A 23758-nucleotide genomic window follows, 5' to 3' on the forward strand; every position below is an offset into this window, starting at 1 on the left:
GATCACGCGGGATTTTTGTCTTAGGAGGACTGAATTCTAGATTGGTGGTGGAACAGAATCTTTATGTGTGTGGTGTTGTGTGTTGAGATTATTGGTGCACCGCATACACATTACGACCAAAACTGTGAAATCTGTTAAAACCATTTTAAAAATGAGTGATTGTTTCTTACACTCACCCGTCACAAGAATCTCTGTAGGATGAATCCCTCTCTAAAGAGAAGCTACGTGTGAGCTGCGAGCTCTCTTGGTCCTGATTGGAGGTTCGGTCCTGCAGGGAAGTGGCCCGTAACAAGGGTAGGCTTGGCGACCCCAAAAGCGAGGCAGTGTCACCTCGCTCACTTCGCCCTTGATGCTCTTCCGCCCCGTCGGCTTCCACCTGGACCCTCGCTGTGTCTGCTTCGATGACACTACCCCGCTTTATCAGCTTGTCCCCCTGTTCCTCCTCTTCCTCCCTGTCATCAAGCACCCAGGCCTCACCGGACTGGTCCTCGCCAGGCTTACACTCTGCATCTTTAATGGCTTTCTGGTACAGCTCAGAGAAGCTCCTAAAGAACACAAAAAAAGGAAATGATACTTTTCTCTACTTGACACTTCACCTAGAAATTATGACTCCCTCAGAGATGGTGCCAAACGAACGCATGGAGGACCCGAGTGCTCGTTGATAAGTCACAGCACACATGATGTCAGAACAATCAGATTGGATGCTCTGTAAATTCTATGCTCCTTAAAAGCACTGAATGCTGTGGGACAGTTCTGTCTCATGTAAATGAGCCACTGCCCCCCCCCCAACCCCCCCACACACTGCGGGGTGTGCTACCATGAGAAAGGCTGAAAACATACTAATGACTGTCAATATGCGGTGAATTGTAGAGGTGTTCAGTTCAACATTCTGCCACAGCAATGATATGCCTGCGGTTTCTTCTCAATTGTTTCACTTAAATGCAAATTGTGATTGATTAGTCATCAGCCAGCTGCTTCTGACGCTGACTGTGTGTTGATGTTAACATCCTACCTCACTTGTTTTTTCAGAGACGACCTCTATTTTCACCCTCCCATTCCTCCTCACTCCCTTGTTTTGTTTTGTTTTCTTACTTTATGTATTATTCTTCCCGTCATCTCATCCCCCATCCACTCTGCAGCTTCTCCCACCTGCGGGGTTTCCCGTTCTCGTCTGGTGGGATGACGGTGATGTGGATCTTGTGCGCCGTGCGGAGAAGCTTGGTCCTCTCCTCCGTGCTGAGGTGGACAAGGGAGTGGCCGCACAGGCGCACCACACGAGCCCAAAGCTGCAAGCCGCCGCTCTCAGCATAGCAGAACCGCTGCAGCTCCGTCACAAAGCCCTCCTCGTTCATCAGAAAGCCTGGCTGGCCCACGCCGTCACGTAGCGGGGTAACCTCCAGGGCCTCGCACCCACGGGTAACCAACTGCAGATGAAAGGAGGATGCAGACTTTAATGGACAAATATTGCGCTGTCCCACACGTCGCATCTCACGGGCAAAAGCAGTTATAGACTGAAAAGATGCTTAAAAGACATGACAATGTCAGATGAGATCTTAAAATTGCCCATAGGTGTGAATAGGAGTGAATGTAAGTGGTTCTCTGTCTATATGTACCCTGACCAAAGTCTGACGGGAGAGGCTCTAGCTCATCTGTGACCCTGAACGGGATTGGCAGTAAACAAGGAATTGATGGACGGATTTGATTCAAATTTTTTTTCATTGTTTCAATGCCAGACAAAATAATTTCAAGGAAAAATATGGAAAGTAGTTGCAGGAGAGAGGTGAAAGGTGCCCTCAAGACATTAAACTGCCAACTGGTCGGCTGTGAGACAGTAGTTGCGTTGCCCCCTTAATATGACATGTTTCAATGATTGTAGAATTTCCCCTTTGGATAGACAGTAAAATACAGCAATTAAATGCACCTTTCATGAACCACAGCATTTTACTTCTCTGGTGGGCTGGTAGAAATGTTGTGGTTCTGCTGTCTCATAGCGAGGCATCAAGGATTCATTCTGAACACCCCCTTGAGTAACCGGTGACGTGTTACACGCTGTGGAAGTAATGAATGAATCCTAATGCGATGATCACGCACCTCCAGCCTCTGAACCACCTCTCTTAAATCCTCAGCCTGGCTCTCCATCACGCTGATGTACACTGACTCGCCGCGCTCATAGAAGATATCCAAGTAGGGCCCGCCCTCTTTTGTTTCGGCCACCGCCTTCCAGCCGATGACGTCCCTGCAGGAGCAGTTAAACACCACCCTGCGCGTGCACCTCTCGATGAGCACCACCGACTCAGCTGAGATCCCCAGCAGACAGGGCAGTTTGTGCTCTCCCGCCTCCCCTTCTTCCCCCCCGTCGACCATCACGGCCCATACCAGCGCCCCGGCACTGTGCAGCTCCGCCCCCTTGGCACCCTTCAGCTTGTCTTTTCGCTTGCCTCCTAGCGAGAGCAGCGGGAACTTGGTGGAGGAGTCGATGGGCGTTGTAGTCACATAGTTTTCAGCTAAGTCCTTCAGGTATTCTTGCCGCGTGCGAGTGGCCATGGAGCGGAACTTCTCCGATTTTTCTGCAGCATTCTCAGCGTTGACTGCCTTGGCCAGGAGGAAGTCTCTGAAGGCTGGCGAGCGAGGGAAGAGAGCGCCCTTAGGGAAGAGCGGGCCAAATAATGGCATGTCTTTAGAGCGTGTCACAGCCACCCTGCGAGAGAAAGAGAAAAATAAAAGAGTTGAATGAAATGAAATGAATTCAATTAAAAGAGAGGCAGCGTTTAGTATTTGCATTTGAGAGGCTTGTGTGCGACTCCTCTCCTTTATAAACATTTGATCATGCTTGCTTGCCATTGCGGGAGCAATACAGATATCGTCCATCCTTTATTAGCTCACTTTTCATTTGACACTGAGATATTCATTTGCAAACATATTTATTATTGTGGCTGTAGTCTCATGCACATGTTATATCTGCTGCTTTTCCCCCAAAATTGGATTTAGCTACATGAGCATAGCGAAATATTACATACTTGACTGATGCAGTGCAGTTAGACATGATTGGATTTCATGACGTTGTGCAGGTTTAACTATTGTTGCAACTGATGTGTATGATTTTACAAGAACTTCGATATAATGAGAGCAACAGAGTGTAATAAAAGGCATCACATCCGACCTGTAATAGGTGTTGTCTGTGCAGGGCTCGTGAACCTGGACAATAATGAAGACGTGTTGGAAGTGGGAGCGGATAGACTTTGGCGTGAAGGGCAAGGCGCCTGGCTCCTGGAACACAATGGTCACAATGTCGTTTCCGATGTGACGTTTCCTCAGCAACTAAAAATGATCAAAATTAGTATCGTTAGACAACATGACCTAAATACATGACACCAATGAAAATAATGCAAATTGTTTCGACTTGTCTTTGATATCCCTAATTAAAGTCACTATTTAAACATTAAAACTCAAGAACACCGCCATTATGCATGAGAACACAGGTGTCAAACTGGTGGCCCGGGGGCCAGATCCGGCCCACCACATGATTTTATGTGGCCCGCGAAAGCAAATCAAAATTGCTCATTGTGTTCTGGTGTAATAGCATTGAGATATTTGCAAGCATTTTTTTTTTGGTCACCAATCCCACTTTGAAAAGAAATGTAATACTCGAAAAACATGTTTTTATAGGCTTCTCATTTCAAAACTGGTTATTCATCAATGTGTTATATATACTGTATGTAATTACAGTATATGAGGTAATCTATCATTTATATGGGTTCACAGTTGTAGCGGCCCTCCGAGGGAAGTCATAACTACGATGTGGCCCGTGACAAAAATGCATTAGAAACAAATACCACACCTACAGCTAAAAATAGATTGAAATGTACATGTACACCATAAGTACACCTGTACAATTTAAAACAGCTCTTTTAAAATAAAAGAGCTGAATAAAAAAAGTATCACTTTCTCCCCTTACAATGATAATAATGCAAAATATTGATTGCTGTCAGGGAACTACTAATTGAACAATATGGAGTATGATTGTGTTTGTAGATTGCTGTGATATACCAAACTGCACTGTCAGACTGAACCGCTGCAAGATGTGTTTCTACCCATTGAACCACAATAACAATCCTATTGTTGAAAAAATACTTCTCGAACTATGTCCATTGATGGAGAGCATAATTATATTGTAAAGGCAAATTGTTGCTGCAGCTCGAGGAGTTAACGTTCCTTCAAAAGTATTGGAATAGTGAGGCCAATTGCTTTATTTTTTACTGAAAACTGCTTGTCTCATATTCGTCTTTTGACATCAACCCCAAATGTTTCAATAAAGGAATTAGCCTCACTGTGCATTTTGAGTGTACGTAAAAGTATTAAACCATACGACCTGCAGATGCCAATATGCAGCAGCCATAAAGCAGAGCTTTTCCATGTTTTTTGTGTCTATTTCAGCTTTGTGCATTAACAGCAGATTGCACGCAAGGATCTGAATCTTTTTGAACAGCAAGACGACCGAATATGTTTCTGATGGGAGCGAACACTGGGGGGCAGAATTTTCGTGTGTTGCTTATTGCGGAATACAAAGACTCTTTTATAAAACATTTAACAGTCTTTATAAATTACGACTTGCTTTATGGAGCCTTACTTCGATGCTATAAGAATGATCTGTGTAATATCGCTGTCATGTCACTCTTACTGCTTTAATTTTACCTGTTGAGTGTTGTTGGCGGTGTAGGGAAGCATGGTGGACACATGGAACATAATCTCATAGTCCTGGTAGCGCGTGTAGAGGGAATGTGTCCCCGTTGAGTCGGCTGCACAAGTTCAAGAAAAACATGTCATGCAAAGATGTGGTAACGTCGTACTTTTAGCTTGGCGCAATTGTGAATGTAAACCAGCTGTGAGATAACCAGCAGTGATGGACTATTTGGCAGACATGAGTCAAATGATGAGTTCAGTCACGTCAGACTTACACTGATGCCCTCGTGATAGTGGTGCTCGAACAAAAAGTGAAACACAACCAATCGAGCAAAGTATGGTGAGTGTTTTCACTCACTCTTGTTGTCCAGCTGAGCTCGGTATTTCTCCCAGCCCTTCAGTCGCACGCGATCACCGAGCAGGTCCAAAAACTCCTCAAACGCCGGCCCAGAGCTCTCATTGTTGTACATGTCCTCCTCAGAGCTCTGCCCAGCCCGGCAGTACATGACGCCGACCTTTCGCTGAAAATTTAGCTATAGTCCAAGATAGAATAGGAGAGAAACTTTTATGATAAACATGTTATTAACGTACTGAGACTTCATATCTACACCTCTTCCAATACCTCCTTTTATGTCTTTGCTCATGAAACACAACTTTTGTTTCAGTGTCTTGGAACAGACAGACTAAATGAATAATAATTCGTAATCCTTTTCTCTCAAGAACCGCATCAAGCCTGTGACGTGTTGACAGTCGTCAAATTTTTCCATTCTTTTTTTTGTGACACTTTTGCAGGCTTTCATTGCAGCCTCTTTCAGTTGTTGTTTGTTTCATTAACGGTAGTTCCTCAAGTCTCCTGTTTAGCGGGTAAAATGCATGCTCTTAAAGGTTTAAAGGGAGCATACTGTGGAAAATGTACTTGAATGCATACAAATAATTGGCTCTCTGGATTACCTAACAACTGATCAAGTATGAAATTTAACAACCAAGCAGAACCATTTTGTAGCTGAAATTGGTCTCTGACTGAGTCATTCTGAATTGAGCTGGATTGGGACGGAATAGTGGAGACACGTGTAATTTAGAGCTGATAGGGAAAATACAATCCATGCTGTTTTTGTGGGTGCTTGCGTCAGCTTTGCAGCGCACACCTGATTTTCTAGACTCGGGGCACAACATGCAACCCCGAGCTATACCCTTTCTGTCATGCTAATGGCATTCGTACTTGCTATTGGTCCAGCATTATATGGGGCCGGGTAAGTGTTAGCGCTGCTTGCATGCTTTGCACGATGGCAAAATTCTCCATAAAAAAATAGAATAAACTGTGCTTCGATTTTTGATTGTTGGGGTGTTTTGGCGAAACCATCCCGGAAACATGTAAATGAGACCTGAGAACTGTTTCTATGGAGTGGAAAAAAATGCTAAATATGCCTCCTTTAAGTCTGGAGATTGACTTTCTCAGTGTACTTAATGATAAACTCCTTTGTTGTTTTGCCACTGTGTTCTGAATCATTATTATGCTCAGTTTGCTTGCATCTTTTTAAAATCTGCACTGTTTCAACAATAAAACAAGATGGGTTCTGATTCAGAGTTATTATTTCAGTGATTATTCCTGTGATTATTTTCATGGGAACCCACAAATAATGAATTATTTTGAAAGATAATCAAAATGAAAGAAGAAACATTTATATCATTTAAGTATAAAATAAATGACTGAATGATTGAAAATAAATACTGGTAAGGGTTTTACTGAAAACAAGTCCAATTGAATAAGGTGCCAATGAGAATTCCAATTCAAATTCAATGGTGTCAACAGTGGAGGTCTGCATTCCCTGAGTGTTCTTGTCAGCAATTGCTTTTTTAGATTTTACCTCCCAGAAAACCATCCCTTATCAGATTGACGATAAATATTTGGACCTATTTTCAGATCAAAAGCATAATTCTACAGTGAAAACGTGAACCTGTGTAGCTCGAATAATTCCTTCTAATCCCCGTCATCTTCTACTTCCGACAACTGCACAAAACTAATTACCTGTTCCAGTTCATACAGCAGTTTTATACACAGAGAATGTCAGTTGTGTGTGCGTGTGTGTGTGTGGGTGCGAGCAGGTGTGTGTGCGTGTCAAACAAAATACATGCTCTGGAGACTAAGAGCACTCGAAGCATTTTTAACATTTGTTAACTGAAAAAAAACTTCCCATGGATCCAAGGGAAGAGCTGGAACCTACATAAACGGAACATATTCAGAACCAATCTGAGCATGTTTAATTGGATTTCTGTTTGTTAGATTTAAATTTCTGCCGAATGCACAACCTGGATGAAAGTTGGTGTCATGAGCTATGCCTTTCAGTTCCTTTGTTGGACCTTGGGTGGAGCTTTGCACCCCTCTCGCCATCTCTCTCGCTCTCCCGCTCTTCCCAGTAATCAGCACCACCTCGGTCACGCACCTGTTGTCAATCAGCCTTCATCATCACCTACATTTAAGTCTGCCGGATCCAGGACTCCACTGCCAGAGTATTAAGGTCCACTTGTGGTACACAGGCTCTTAGTGGTGGGCAAGTGAAGCCTCATGAAGCACTGAGGCTTTCCTAACAATTGTGCTGAAAAAGATTCAAAGCTTCAACACCTCAGTGGTGGTGACATCTGCTGGACAACTGAAGCCCTATTAACCTCTAAAGAGCACGACTGAAGCACTGGCACTGTTTCCCTTGACAGCAATAAAAGTTCAGAAAAGTCTGTATGGTCAGTCAAGTGTTTTGTTCATTCATACCAAATAATGATTATAGCCTTACCTCCACCAGTTCTCCATTCCAGTGGACCCTGGCTGCATCCCTAGCCTTCGACCAGCTAAAAAAATCGGTTCACCAGTGCTCCTATCCTGCGACACCCCGACCCCTCCCGCCAGTTCGTGTTGGAGGTTGATGCCTCGGACACTGGGGCGGGCGCCGTTCTCTCGCAGTGGGAGCCCCACTTCCCAGAAACTACATCCCTGTGCTTTTTTTCCCCCTGTCGTCTGTCCCCTGCCGAACGGAATTATGACGTTGGTAACCGAGAGCTGCTGGCCATCATCTGGGCATTGGAGGAGTGGAGGCATTGGCTGGAGGGGACCGATTCTCCATTTGTCATTTGGACCGATCACAAAAACCTCCGTTCCGCCAAACGTCTAAAGCCCTCGCTGGGCCCTCTTCCTGAGCTAATTTAACTCATTCCGCCCTGGTTCCAGCAACAGCAAGCCTGACGTCCTTTCTCACATGTACTCATCCCCCTCCAGCCCTTCAGAACATGAAAACCATCGTCCCTTCCTTCTGCTTCGTTGGAGCGGCCACCTGGGAGATCGAACAGCGATGCTCAGAAGAGTCACCCAGATCCCAAGACCGGACCTCCTCGCCAACTGTTCGTACCCGAACCCGGAATCACCCGCACATCGAATTCGTACAACAACACTTCTGGTGGCCTAGCCTGGTGAAAGACACCCGGGAGTTTGTCCAAGCCTGCTCCGTCTGTCCCCGAGGGAAGACTTCACATCTGCCCCAGGCTGGTCTACTGCGCCCCTTACCTAACCCGAGCCCCCTTGGTCCCACATGGCCTTGGACTTCATTACCAGCCTACCTCCCTCGGCCCCGCCTGTGTGGAGTTTGCATACTCTCCCCGTGCCTGCGTGGGTTTTCTCCGGGCACTCCGGTTTCCTCCCACATCCCAAAAACATGCATGCTAGGCTAATTGACGACTCTAAATTGCCCGTAGGTGTGAATGTGAGTGCAAATGGTTGTTTGTTTATATATGCCCTGCGATTGGCTGGCAACCGGTTCAGGGTGTACCCCGCCTCCTGCCCAATGATAGCTGGGATAGGCGACCCGAGTGAGGAGAAGCGGCTCAGAAAATGGATGGACGGACAGGAGCATATGGTGGCGGTTCCCGCGGTGGGGAATCACCTGTGAAGGGCCCAATCCATTTGGAAGGACGTCGCGGCGGCTTTAACTTGGTGCGCTGAGAGGAATAAACGTCTCGCGGACCTTCGTCGCTCCCCCACGCCTGAGTACAAGGTGGGTCAGATGGTTTGGCTTTCCTCCCGTGACCTCCCACTCCAGACTGAATCCTGTAAACTCACTCCGCGCTTTATTGGCCCCTTCCCGATCACTAAAATCATCAATCCCACGTCAGTTCAACTAAAACTTCCACAATCGCTCCAGATTCATCTGACGTTCCATGTGTCACCACTCCGAGCCTGTCTTCACCTTTTTTTTTTTTTTTTTTTTTTAACAAGTAATTTTAGTTAAAGGTCCCATGCCATTCATCCATTTTCCGTACCGCTTCTCCTCACTCGGGTCACAGGCGTGCCGGTGCCTATCCCAGCTATCTTCGGGCGAGAGGCGGGGTACACCCTGAACTGGTCGCCAGCCAATCGCAGCAGAAATTCAATAAACCTTATAAATTTGACTCATATTGAATACATATTAATATTTAAAAAGATAAAATCATTAATTTGACAATAATTTAATGACGTGAAGAAAAATGTAACAGGGACATCTTTAGTAGAATAATGACCCAACAATAATGAATAAACTGTTGAAAAAAGAGACAAAAATGGACAAACTAGTCATTCCAAATGGTTCAGGAGACTCGGGTTCCCCGGTACTTACCCCCTGTTCATCCAGCTTCAGCAAGGTGTCGCGGACCTTGGGGGAGTTTGAGGCCAAGCGAAGGCAGTGCAGGTTGAGTTCGGGCATGATGAACTCCAGCAGCCGCTTGGGAGACAGACCTCGAGGGGTCGTGTGACGGGCGGCAGAGGGAACAGACTCTTCCAAGATGGACCCTCGCAGTGTCTTCATCTGAGGAGAGGATTCAATCCAGAACACAAGTTCCATCACCCGGTCACAAAACATTGAAACTCAACAGAGCACGATGTTTACCTCTGTGGTGCGAAAGATGATTCTGTAATTGTACTGAGCTCCACTAGTGCCTTCCTTCTCCTCTCTGCGGAAACTGATGGCCACTGGCCCGAGGCGATCATCCATGCCAAAAAAATTCTGATGTTCTGGAATGAAACACACACACACACACACACACACTTACTGACCACAACATCAGGACCAACAATACAAGAAGTGAATAAGAGTGTATGCGTTATTAATTTATCAATATGTGGATTATTGTGGCTGCGGTGTTGTTCAAGAGAAGAATTTATAATTGAATTGTCTGAGTGTACCTGGTAAAGTTTTGGTGAGTGTACATTTATTCACTGAGTCAGATCTGAATATCTTCATTTTCTTTCTGCTGTTTCTTACCTTTCATGTAGAAATATTTGCGATAGTAATGCGCTCCCAGATCTGCATGTTCTATAAAGTAGTTGCTTTTGCCCTGCTGCTGGATGTGACTTTCTCTGGGCTCCTCCAGGACCGAGGCTGCATCGTTGGGGGTCCGCGGGCTCAACCACATCCCCCGCTTGGCTTGGGATCGGCCCAGGCCCACCTGTTCCTCTCCGCCCGTCTCATTTCTGAAGTGGGGGCAGCTGAGCAGGAGCTCATTGTCGTTGCCGTCACCTTCATCCAGTAGCAGCGACTGCTCGGGGTCATCCGTGCCACCCCCGTTGCCCACTCCACCCTGTGCAGGTGAAGAAGGGGTCCCCTGGGAGAGGGGCCGCATCTGGGAGGCAGCGGAGGCCCCTGAGGTTATATTCTTTTTGCGTCCAATGCTGTCTCTGTTGGTGGCCGCCTCGGTGAGGTCGAACAGGATGCTTTGAACGTCATAATGGGCAAAGTTCCTCACCCACGCACCCCCCCCGATGTTATCATAAGGACTAGGTTGAGGGATTTGAGGGGGCACAGGTTTGGACTTCTTACTAAGACCTTCAGGCTTGGGCGGCTTTACCGGTTTTGGGGAGTCTATTGTGGCAGAAGACAGGCCTCGAAAGAAGCCATCAGGTTCTGGTGGGTTGCCTTGGAGTCCTAAAAGCAGGAAGGGGTCTTTAAAGCGGAGGGCATTTGGGCTCAGGGGCCCCTGGTTTGCACGTCCTGGATCCTGGACTTGAGTTTGTCTCTCCAGCGAAGATAGACTGCCATATTCCCTGTGTAGCAGCACCCCAGAGTCCCCCTGAGCTCCCACGCCCACCTTCTCACCAACTGCCCGAGCAGCTTTCCCTCCAGCCTTTCCACCAGAGTCCAAATCTCCTAAAGTCACATCGCTGTTACTCCTCTGCATGATGTGGCCCCGGCCCACCGCACGCAGGGTGAGGCCCGCCCGGCTCGGGGTCAGGTTGTCTCCATCTGAACCATCTCCCTCCCTCCTGGGTGGCCACTCCACCAATCCCGCCTCTCGTTTCGGATCGAAGTTGACGGCTGCGACAGGTGGCCGCACATTCTGGCGCCGAAACTTGCGGACGAATAGGTCGTCGGACTGCATGTTGCCTGGGAAATCACCTCCAATCCAACAATATGCCCCCCAATGATCCAGATGTGAAAAGGGAATGCTTGGAAGAAGAACCTCCACTCAGTGAAAGCAAAACATAAAGTCCTACTTCAAAACACTACTGATCTCAACTGTACACAAACAGGGCAGTTCTGACATGTGAATAATTAAGACCGGACCGGTGAGAATGCAGCAGAGGCTCATCCGGGTGTGCAACTGGGTGTTTTGCGAGGTGCCGCTTCCTGCAGACTGAGGTGGACCATCACTGTGGCCCGATTCTTCTTCCTCCTAGACAAGTCCCTGTCCGTACCCCCAACATGGCATCCACTGATTCTTCAGCACCTGCAAAGAAAGAATACATCTTTAATATTTCCCATAACTTAATCTCCTAATTTTAAAAGAGACATTGAGAAAACAGAAGAGAAACTATTATTGCAGTGTTGTATTGTGAGTTGCCAGCACCCCCAGACCATTGGATGTGTCGCATGGGTCTCTTAAGACAGTCCAGTATTAAGAGTTTGGGGGTAAAGCGGGCCACTGTACTTCAAGTTCGTGTTCAGCTGAGCCAAAACAAGACAAAGTCCGCCTATGTAACAAGCCACATCTCATTTGTTTCCTACTATAGCTTCCCCTACCAAGGAGGCTGTTTTCATCATATACAGTAGTCGTATTCTCCCAAGGATCCCATTCAATTGCAGTGATCAACACACTCCTAGACAAGGATGTTAATTAATTTTTAATTAATTATCACTCTCTGTCCCCTCCTTGAGCCGTCACCATATCGTGGTGGAGGGGTTTGTGTGTCCCAATGATCTGAGGAGCTAAGTTGTCTGGGGCTTTATGGCAAACAGGTCCTAGGTGATGGACCAGACAAACCACGGCTCAAAGACCCCTTATGATGACGACAAAAAAATGGACTCAGGTTTCCCTTGCCCGGACGCGGATCACCGGGGCCCCCTCTGGAGCCAGGCCTGGAGGTGGGGCTCGAAGGCGAGCGCCTGGCGGCCGGGCCTGCTATCAGTGGGGCCCGGCCCGAAAGGGTAACTGTGGGTCCCCCTTCCCATGGGCTCACCACCTGTGGGAGGGGGGATAGAGGTTGAATCTCAGATTCGGGAGAAGCAGTGTAGTTTTCGTCCTGGACGTGGAATCGTGGACCAGCTCTACACCCTTGGCAAAGTCCTCGAGGGTGCATGGGAGTTCGCCCAACCTGTCTACATGTGTTTTGTGGACTTGGAGAAGGCGTTCAACCGTGTCCCTCGGGGGGTCCTGTGGGGGGTGCTTCGGGAGTATGGGGTACCGAACCCCCTGATACCGGCTGTTCGATCCGTGTAAGACCGGAGTCAGAGTTTGGTCCGCATATCCGGCAGTAAGTCGGACTCGTTTCCGGTGAGGGTTGGACTTCGCCAAGGCTGCCCTTTGTCACCGATTCCGTTCATAACTTTTATTTAAAACTTTTACCTCCAAATCTGAGACCATGGTCCTCAGTCGGAAAAGGGTGGCGTGCCCTCTCCGGGTCGGGGATGAGATCCTGCCCCAAGTGGAGGGGTTCAAGTATCTTGGGGTCTAGTTCACGAGTGAGGGAAGAATGGAACGGGAGATCGACAGGCGGATCGGTGCAGCGTCTGCAGTGATGCGGACTTTGTATCGATCCGTTGTTGTCGTGTGTGTGTGTGTGTGTGTGTGTGTGTGTGTGCGTGTTCCAGGTTTTGTCTTCCTCTCTCTCATTTCTCACACACCTGCTCCTGTGAGCATCTTCACCACCTGTGCCTCGTTCATACCTAATTACCGATTGTATTTAACCTCGTGTCTCATTCCCACTCGTTGCCAGTTCGTTGTACCTTGTCGTCACGTTCCAGCATTCCTTGTCACAGACTCACAGTAAGACTTTGACCCTGTTCCGATTATCGACCTTGCCTCTTTGCCTCATGTTCTTGGATACTGTTGCCCTTCTTGGATTGCCTGCCCGTGTACCGACCTCTCTTTTTGGAAACTGTCCATTTGTTTTGGAGTCTTGCATTTTTGGGTCCTAGCCTCTGTTCCGTTCATGACAGAACGAACTGGCCATAACATGGACTCAGCAGACTCAGACCCGGTGCGCAAAGCCCTTCAAGCGCAGGGTCAACGCCTCTCGAAGCAGGATGAGCAGCTTGCTGCCCTCCACCTTCATCTAGAGGGACTGTCAAGGCATCAGGACAATATGATGAGACAGGTGGCCTCACAGTTTGAACTTCTTATGAAAATTATCCAAGAAAAGGAACCAGTTGGCACCACACCCAATACCGCCACGGTATTTCCATGTGAAACAGTCAACATGCAGCCACCTGCCACCTCCGCTGCTGTCTGCCCACAGCTCTCTCGACCGGAGAGGTTCTCTGGAAATTCTGGGAACATTAAGCCGTTCATCACGCAGTGCGAACTCCACTTTGCGCTCCAGGCAGCAGCCTTCCCCACCGAGCGGTCAAAGATCGCTTTCGTCATTTCCCACCTGACTGGTCGTGCGGAGGCGTGGGCTACTGCTGAATGGAGCCGCAATTCCGCCACGTGTCATTCATGGGCTTTTTTCGTAAAGACTATGGAGCAAATTTTTCAATTTTCCACTCCTGATCGTGAGGCAGCTCGCTCCCTTGTCACCTTACGACAAGGCATGCGCAGGGTGTCAGATTACGCGATTGAGTTTTGCATTCTAGCAGCTGAGAGTCATTGGAATAATCGGGCGCTACTCGATGCCTTTTTTCAAGGACTATCCCCCGCCGTCAAGGATCATTTAGTGCCGCTAGACCTGCCGACCGACTTGGACACTCATCGCTCTCGCCGTAAAAATCGACAAGAGGCTTTTGGATCGCGAGCTGGATGGAGATCGGCGGAAGGCTGCGTCACCGCGCACTTTGAGGACAAGCCTCGGTGACCAGCCAAACCAAGGCAGATCCCCTGGTTCCGGTCTCAACCCACTGGCTAACGTCCCCACGGAGGAACCCAAGCAACTGGGCAGGTTCCGTCTCTCCCCTGAGGAACGTCAACGCCGGCTGAGGGAAGGGCGGTGCTTCTACTGGGGTCAGTTGGGTCATTCCGTGAGCAACTGTCACGTCAAAGTTGCCGGTGCCGGTAGCAAGGGCACGGGAGAGGTGAGTCTGAATTTGATGAAGGAAGACCCTACACGGGTTCTTCCTAAAGTGACACTATGCTCTCCTGATCAAGAAATTCATACACCTGTATTAATTGACTCTGGTTCTGACGCAAACTTACTCAACTCCATCCTCGTTAAACATATGCACCTTAGAACCTTTGAAATAAAACGCCACCGCAACACCTATGCTGCAGACTGCAGTTTTATGGGCAAAATCACTCACCGCACTCAAACACTCATATTGACATTTTCCGATTCTCACTCGGAACGCATTAGTTTTCATGTTTTTGACGCCATGAATCAGGACCTTATCTTAGGGAACCCATGGTTGAGATTACATAACCCCCACATTGACTGGTCCTCTGGGCAGGTTATGTCATGGGGCAGCAATTGCGCCCGGAACTGTTTCAAGCCGCCATGTGATGTTCAGGGTCATGTTTCTAAGGACAATCCACAGACCCCATCTGGGGATACGGATTTATCTCAAGTGCCCACCTGTTACCAGGATATTAAAGACGTTTTTTCCAAGTCCAAGGCCAAATCCCTTCCACCCCACAGACCTTATGACTGTGCTATTGACTTGCTGCCTGGAACCACACCCCCACGAGGCAGGTTGTTCTCTCTTTCAGGGCCGGAACACAAGGCCATGAAGGAGTATGTGGAGGAATCACTGGCAGCCGGGATCATTCGCCCATCTTCATCCCCTGCGGGAGCAGGATTTTTCTTTGTGGACAAGAAAGACAAGACCCTGCGACCCTGTATCGATTACCGGGGTCTCAACGAGATCACGGTAAAAAACAGGTACCCTCTTCCTCTCATCTCCACCGCCTTTGAGTTCCTGAAGGGAGCCAAGGTTTTCACCAAACTGGATTTAAGAAATGCATATCACCTAGTCAGAATAAGGGAGGGGGATGAATGGAAAACAGCATTTAACACACCAACAGGACATTATGAATATTTGGTAATGCCTTTTGGGCTTACTAACGCTCCAGCTGTTTTCCAGAACCTCGTCAATGACGTCCTGCGTGACATGCTGAATGTTTTTGTTTATTTGGATGATATTTTGATTTTCTCCCCGGATAAGGAGACTCACATTATTCATGTCCGCTCTGTTTTGCAGCAGTTGCTGCAGAACCAACTATATGTTAAGGCTGAGAAATGTGAGTTCCACAAGGCGTCAGTTTCTTTTCTGGGTTTTGTCCTGGCTCAAGGTGAAGTCAAAATGGACCCTTGCAAAGTCGATGCAGTAATTAATTGGCCTACTCCCACGTCACGCAAAGATGTACAAAGGTTCTTAGGGTTCGCAAACTTCTACAGAAAATTCATCAGGAATTTCAGTTCTATAGCCTCTCCTTTGCATGATCTTACCTCGCCACACAAACCTTTTGCATGGAACCCGCTTTGTCAGGCAGCGTTTCAAAAACTTAAGTCGAGCTTTACCTCCGCTCCCATCCTTACTTTGCCAGATCTCCAACAGCAGTTTGTGGTAGAAGTCGATGCGTCTGATGCCGGAATAGGAGCAGTGCTCTCCCAGAAATCTCTCAAGGATGATAAATTACATCCTTGTGCTTTTCTCTCCAAAAAACTGACACCAGCTGAGAAAAATTATCACATTGGTGACCGTGAACTGCTGGCAGTCAAGGTGGCCTTGATGGAGTGGAGGCACTGGCTAGAGGGGGCACAGACTCCGTTTTTAGTATGGACAGATCACAAGAACCTTGAGTATATTAAGACTGCTAAAAGATTAAATGCGAGGCAGGCTAGATGGGCTCTGTTCTTTACTAGATTTAATTTCACGCTATCCTACCGACCCGGTTCTAAAAATGGTAAGCCAGATGCTTTGTCACGCATTTTCTCCGAAGAGAATTCTTTGTCCGACCCAAAGACTATTTTGCCCAAGTCATGTTTTATTTCCGCTTTTGTTTGGGACATTGAAACGGCGGTTAAAGGGGCTCTGAAAGACACTCCTAGCCCTGACGATTGCCCTGAAAACAGGCTTTATGTGGTTCCGACCTTAAGGGGAAGAGTCATCCACTGGGCTCACACGAACCGCACTGTATGTCACCCAGGCATTGCCAAGACTCAATCAGTGGTCGAACAGCGCTTTTGGTGGCCTAATGTTAGGAGGGATGTTATTGATTATGTCAATGCTTGCCAGGTATATGCTGCCAACAAGCCCTCTCATCAACGTCCTTCTGGGGAGTTGCGACCCCTGCCAATACCACAACGTCCTTGGTCAGACATTTCCGTAGACTTTGTGACAGGATTACCGGCCTCTAAAGGCAATACCACCATTCTTACAGTTGTTGACAGGTTCTCTAAGATGGCACACTTCATTGCACTCCCAAAACTCCCCTCAGCTAAAGATACTGCAGAGTTAATGATCAATCACGTATTCAAATTCCACGGTTTCCCTAAGAATGTGGTGTCTGATAGGGGTCCCCAATTCATTTCGCAATTTTGGAAGGAGTTTTGCAATCTCATAGATGCTACCGTCAGTCTGTCATCTGGGTTTCATCCTGAAACCAACGGCCAAACCGAGAGGCTGAACCAGGACCTGGAGACGGGGCTCCGATGTCTCGCTTCACAGGATCCGCGATCCTGGTCTCAGAAATTGGTTTGGGTCGAATTCTCCCACAATTCCCTCCCCTCTGCATCCACTGGTCTATTGCCTTTTCACGTTGTGCATGGTTACCAACCATCTCTGTTTCCTGCCATAGCCCCTGAGTCCACAGTTCCAGCGGCATTAACCTTGGTGAGACGCTGCAGGAGGACCTGGGAGCGAGCCCGACAGATGCTGCTGCGCCAGGGACGGTCCTACAAAGCCGCTGCTGACCGCCCGAACTACAAAGTGGGTCAGCGAGTTTGGCTCTCGACCAAACATATTCCACTCCGGGTGGAGTCCAAGAAGCTCGCTCCCAGGTTCGTTGGGCCCTTCCCAATCACAAAGATCATCAACCCTGTCACCGTGAAGCTGAGTCTCCCAAGGTCGATGCGGGTCCACCCTGCTTTTCATGTCAGCCTACTCAAACCAGCCCGGGAGTCCCCTCTGGTCCCGCCTTCCAGGCCCCCTCCTCCCCCCCGGTTTGTGGATGGGGGCCCGGTCTTCGCTGTGAAGCGGCTGTTGTCGTCTCGTCGGAGGGGGAGGGGGTTTCAATATCTGGTGGACTGGGAGGGCTATGGGCCTGAGGAACGTTCATGGGTACCGTCTGCGTTTATCATGGATGATTCGCTCATTCGGGACTTCCACGTTGCGCATCCAGGGGCCCCAGGGCCGTCTGGGGCCGGCCGTTAAGGGGGGGGTACTGTCGTGTGTGTGTGTGTGTGTGTGTGTGTGTGCGCGCGTGTTCCAGGTTTTGTTTTCCTCTCTCTCGTTTCTCACACACCTGCTCCTGTGAGCATCTTCACCACCTGTGCCTCGTTCATACCTAATTACCGATTGTATTTAACCTCGTGTCTCATTCCCACTCGTTGCCAGTTCGTTGTACCTTGTCGTCACGTTCCAGCATTCCTTGTCACAGACTCACAGTAAGACTTTGACCCTGTTCCGATTATCGACCTTGCCTCTTTGCCTCATGTTCTTGGATACTGTTGCCCTTCTTGGATTGCCTGCCCGTGTACCGACCTATGCCCGTCCGTCTATTAAACCTCTCTTTTTGGAAACTGTCCATTTGTTTTGGAGTCTTGCATTTTTGGGTCCTAGCCTCTGTTCCGTTCATGACAGTTGTGGTAAAGAAGGAGCTCAGCCGAAAGGCAAAGCTCTGTGATTGGCTGTCGACCAGTTCAGGGTATACACCGCCTCTCACCCGAAGATAGCTGGGATAGGCTCCAGCACGCCCATGACCTTAGTGAGGATAAGCCATATGGAAAATGGGATGGATGGATGGCACGGGACCTTTAACTCAAATTATTTGTGTAAAAAAAAAAAAAAATAAAGTTAGTCAACAATTATATTTTTGCTTGATTTCCTGTTATTACAATCATATTAAATACATTATTACAATTGAATAAAACAGAAATCGGTCATAGTTGAACTGAATGTGTTTGTTGCAGTGATATTGTAATGCAATTTTAAAAACTGTTGCAAAGTATCTCTAACTAGCTCCATAAGTCTAAATACAACCAGCCCATAACTGCAGACTCAGACTCAGACAGTCTTAGCACTGGAAGGGTATGGAAGTGGGTGGGGCGGGGGTGTCTTCCTGGCTTACTGGAAGCCTGGCAACATACAATAGAAGGACACTGTCTTTCTTATTTGTTCCATCAGAGACAGATGCACAGCTTTGATTCATGCGTGAGCAACTACTGTATTACAATGTATTTTAAAGGTACATTTCTTTGAACTGTGATAAATCCATCCTCTTTTGAAGTCCTTAGATAACTGTGTCAAAAAACAAAACAAATACCATTTCTGGTCATCTACTTTCTCTCGTCTGTCTGTGTTTGACCACAGTGACGTGAATCACCTAAAGCTGAAACCTCATCAGGGCTTCTTCCTGTCAGGCTTTTTCACATGCATCTCAGCGCTCGCACTTGCATCCTGAAGAGCAGGTGCAGCGGTACGCGCACACACACGCTGACAAACAGACACACTATACTGTTCAAAGAATATACGTCACTGGTCTACTCTCTTACGTTTTCCCGTCCTAGTTCAAAGAGATATAGAGGAAACTTTATATTTTGCAAAGATGCATTTACAAAAAACTAAATACAGAAGTTGTGTAATGTGACACAATCAGCGGTTTCAGTCGTGCGGCAAGATATGCTACTATGCCGAGGTGTTTCCATGCAAGCTGAAAAGATTGAGTTGCTGACTGCTGTTGCTGACTTTACATAGTGTGTCAGGTCCATGTGGACTGTTGATTCATATCATCTGACTCAGCATTCGGGCACCCACAGCTTTGTGTTCTATGACTCTGCAGTAATTAGTAACCTTGGTGTGGGACACTTACTTTTTAGTGTGATTAAAAACGCTGCGAGAAAGAGGACAGTACGAGAAATTCACCAGATACTTTTATTAGGTGTATTCGGTCCACCTGCACAATCTAATACAAGAGCAGTATGAACGTTTCATTCTTCACACACATAATGCTGCTCAGTTTTGATTCATACTGTTAGAAAGATATAAATGCAACAATAGATTCATTAGTGTGGTTGAGGTTTGCAGTGTTCTACAACTGCACTGCCACACATTGTGACAGATTAATAATGTCTAATCATTTGACTCTATTATGTCACTACTGTAATCCAGGTAACCTCAGTATTGGAAAAATGTCACAGTACAAACTAATGCCAGTCGTAAAAATGAATATTAAATTAATAGATAACATTTAGTGTTTCTGTTTTTTACAAAGCGGCATGGTGTGCGACTGGTTAGAGCGTCTGCCTCACAGTTCTGAGGACCGGGGTTCAATCCCTGGCCCCGCCTGTGTGGAGTTTGCATGTTCTCCCCGTGCCTGCGTGGGTTTTCTTCGGGCACTCCGGTTTCCTCCCACATCCCAAAAACATGCATGGTAGGTTAATTGAAGTCTCTAAATTGCCCCTAAGCGTAAATGTGAGTGCGAATGGTTGTTTGTTTTTATGTGCCCTGCGATTGGCTGGCAACCAGTTCTGGGTCTACCCCGCCTCCGGCCCGATAATAGCTGGGATGGGCTTCAGCGCTCCCGCGAGCCTTGTGAGGATAAGCGGCTCAGAAAATGGATGGATGGATTAACACGTTTGTTTACATTGAGTATATACTTCATCACTTACAAAATCAATGAGTGGACAACTACCATCTAATATGTTAATAGCTAAAAGGAGCTATATTTCTATCCAGGAGAACATGGAATAAATGCCATAAACAAGAAATTACGACTACGTCTGATGACATGATCAATTTAAATTCAACATTCCAAAAACATGCATGTTAGGTTAACTGAACTCTTTAAATTGCCCATTGGTGTGCCCTGACCAACCAGTCCAGGGGATACCCTGCCTCGACTCCTAAATCAGCCCGGATAGGCTTCAATTCAACCACGACCCCAATGAGTGCAAGAGCTTTGGAAAACTGATAGATGGACTGCAAGCTAGATGCTTTCTGATCCCAGAGTTCTGGCAAAAAAAGGCTGATACAGACTGATGATGGGTCAAATACCAGATTTTGTTGTAGTTTAGCAAGCAAAAATACCGGTGTCTGTTAAGTCCACAAAATCTGAATCAACAAGTGAGATCAGTGGCGCTAAATCTATGTTGAGCTGATGTGCACGTACCGAGTGGCTTCAACCGCAAGTTGGTCCCATCGCTGTCACGTTTTTCATGTTGTTCCAACAACCAGAAACTGTGGAACTCTCCACCACTTCAAAGCTACCTTGAAACTGCCTTTGACACAGAACATATGCCCACGTTTCTTAAGACCCCCCACACATCCCATAAATTACTGGTAGCCCTTGTTTCCATGACAGCATGACCCATCTCAACACTAAATGTGGTATGGCGTCGACCAGGACTTTGTGATAACACCACCTCGTCCTCACTGGTTGAATTGAGCCCTCCGTCTATTCAGATGATTGAAAAATTTTTACAAAATAGGAGCTGGTGGTTTTATTGGCAGCACGCCCGCGACTGTCTTCTTTTGTTAAAACTAAAAATTACTTTTGAGATTTACACTGAATGCTATAAAACCTTCATGACAGCAATAAATGAATATGCAGGCTAATAATACATAACAAATAGATACCTTTTAAAGGATTTGATGTCCGAAAGAACTGCCCTGCAGTTCCATTATTGGAGCCGGGAGGGCGCTTTGTGTCCTCTCTCTCCCCCCTCCCCTCTCTGTTTTCAGCACCTGTCTTCAATCAGCCGCATCACCACCGGTGAATATAAGCCTACCTGTTCCCAGAAATCCTCGCCTAAGTATTGCAGCCTCTCCTAGCGGTACCACGGCCCACCTTATGTCAAGTAAGCTATACTGTTCCTCGCTTCCCTTGTTAACTCTTGTGTCTCCTCGTTCCCAGTGCTCCCCTGTGTTCCTGACCCACGTCATTCCTGCCACCAACCCAGCCGCCCGCCCGTTCTGTCCACTGCCGGCCACCTGTCCACGCCGCCGCCTGCCAACACATCCAGGACCACCTCCATAACCTTTCCTCAATAAACTGTCTCCCTCCGCCTGCTCTTGGGTCCAGCTACTCCCCCACACGTGACATTTTAGTTGTAGAAAATACCTAAAAGAGCTCAAATGGATTTAGTAAAAAATATATAAACCACGAAGAAACTACATTGGCCAAAACAGAATCCACTTTTGCCCTTTTCGCTTAGTATAGTATAATGCAGGCGTAACCAATTTTTAAAAGAAGATGGCCACATGCTTACATTCATTCATCTGGTGGTGTGTTTTTCCAAAGCACAATACCATCTTTCACCTTTGCGGACAAGTGTGTGCCATTTAATACATGAAGTTCAATATAAAAAGGAACTGTGTACTGTACTTCCTTTCTTCCTGTTCATATTTATGTATATTTTTTTCTGGACACCGCTTTAAATTATACACTTTTTTCATTGAACGGAAGGAAGTTTTGCAATTAAAAGTATGATTATTTCTTTAAATTAAAAAGACAACTTACCATGGGGGGAAAACAAATCTGAAAAGTCTAATATTTCCCAGCGAGCAGTGTTGCACGAGTCAAGCTTTAACCATGCCCTGATATAAACAGATCAATGAGCGATAGCAGGAAAGGCTGAGTGGCAATAAAAAACAACTTAAGGACATTATGGGAATAAACAGCAAATGCGCTTTGAAAGGCTCCTAATACTACAAGCTACAAGTGGTGCCTTCACGGCCTGCTCATGTTGCTTCTTATGACGATGTATAGACTATGTCTATAGCTACAATTAATAATGACGTTATTGTGGTATGCCCATGTTTTTATGACACTAACTAATTATTTCACTTTCCAGGTTACCGCCTATGAAGAAATTGTTGCAGCTGATTTTATCATCACTTCATATAGACATGATATAGCAGTGCACTCACAGTACCTCCACTTAGTCAGTGTGGTGGATTATGGGAGTGGATCATGACCCCCTCATGCCATTTGAGCCACAAGTCAACAGACAGAGCAACATTAACTGAACTCCACGCTTTTAAATAAACCAGAGAAGGAAGTGCACTAAAGAATGCTCAACGTCTTGATTTCTTGATTTTAGTTACACCTGCACATTATAATACAAACCAATACAAGAGCATCAAACATTCTGACAGTAAGAAGAAATGTATGGTCACAGATGACCACAATGCAACCCACTGGACAACCTATACATTTTCTGATGCATTATTGTATTCATTCCAAATTGTGCAAGTTGATGAAAACACAATTAAGAATGTAATGGCTGTATAACCATAATGATAAATGTATGACTCTCTGACTAAACGGAGCATTATCATCTTTGTAAACAATCAAACCTTTGTAAATCCATTGACACTTTGAAATAATGAACTACACACAACACAGTTGCTGACAATTTTTTTGTCCTGGATAATATTTTCATTCATTAAGAGCCCTAAGAGGAACAATCTCAGTCCCTCAACTCAATAAGAGATGCATAAAGCATGCATTTGGTTTTATCCTGAAACTCCTGATTCCAGCTAACACACACACACAAATCACAAAATCTTTTACACATAGAAGTGGAAGAGTGCAGACATGCACAACATTTTGGGGAAGTCATTGTCACGTGACATATTTTGCACACCACAAGTGTGCGTCCTGTGAAACAGGAAGAGATGACTGACAATTGAACCCAGAAAGGATGACTGTCGTCATCATTTAGATTCAACACCATCCATCCATCCATCCATCCATCCATTTTCTAGCGCTTATCCGAGGTCGGGTCGCGGGGTCAGTACCTTTAGCGGGGACGCCCAGACTTCCCTCTCCCCGGCCACTTCATCCACCTCTTCCGGAGGGATCCCGAGGCGTTCCCGGACCAGCCGAAAGACGTAGTCTCTCCGGCGTGTCCCGGGTCGTACCCGGGTTCCCCTCCCGGTGGGACGTGCCCGGAACACCTCACCGAGGAGGCGTCCGGGAGGCATCCGAATCAGATGCCCCAGCCACCTCATCCGGCTCCTCTCGATGCGGAGGAGCAGCGGCTCAACTCTGAGATCCTCCCGGATGACCGAGCTTCTCAACCTATCTATAAGGGAGAGCCTGGACACCCTCGGAGGAAACTCATTTCGGCCGCTCGTATCCGGGAGCTCGTTCTCTCGGTCACGACTCACAGCTCGTGACCATAGGTGAGGGTAGGAACGTAGATCGACCGTTAGTTGGAGATCACGGCTTGATGAAGCCAACAGAACCACATCATCTGCAAAAAGCAGAGATGCAATACTGAGGCCACCAAAGCGGACCCCCTCTACACCTCGGCCGCGCCTAGAAATTCTGTCCATAAAAGTTATGAACAGAATCAGAGACAAAGGGCAACCTTGGCGGAGTCCAACCCTCACCGGAAACGAGTCCGACTTACTGCCGGATATGCGGACCAAACTCTGACTCAAACTCATGGACCGAACAGGCCGTA

General features: G+C 47.0%; 1 protein-coding gene across 1 annotated transcript in view; it reads right to left on the reverse strand.

The window, feature by feature from the left end:
- zmp:0000001168 (signal-induced proliferation-associated 1-like protein 2) overlaps positions 1-23758 on the reverse strand; it is a 45997-nt gene that overhangs the window by 11154 nt on the left and 11085 nt on the right. Inside the window, exons 2-10 of the mRNA XM_061702605.1 lie at positions 9960-11421; positions 9585-9709; positions 9315-9503; positions 5039-5213; positions 4693-4796; positions 3161-3318; positions 2092-2698; positions 1150-1424; positions 177-545 (exon numbers count right to left, since the gene is read on the reverse strand). Coding sequence (XP_061558589.1) covers positions 177-545; positions 1150-1424; positions 2092-2698; positions 3161-3318; positions 4693-4796; positions 5039-5213; positions 9315-9503; positions 9585-9709; positions 9960-11073 — 3116 coding nt within the window. The 5' untranslated portion in view covers positions 11074-11421. The remainder of the gene's footprint in view (positions 1-176; positions 546-1149; positions 1425-2091; positions 2699-3160; positions 3319-4692; positions 4797-5038; positions 5214-9314; positions 9504-9584; positions 9710-9959; positions 11422-23758) is intronic.

The sequence above is a fragment of the Phycodurus eques genome, chromosome 17, assembly GCF_024500275.1.
Source record: "Phycodurus eques isolate BA_2022a chromosome 17, UOR_Pequ_1.1, whole genome shotgun sequence".
Classification (NCBI taxonomy): Eukaryota; Metazoa; Chordata; class Actinopteri; order Syngnathiformes; family Syngnathidae; genus Phycodurus; species Phycodurus eques.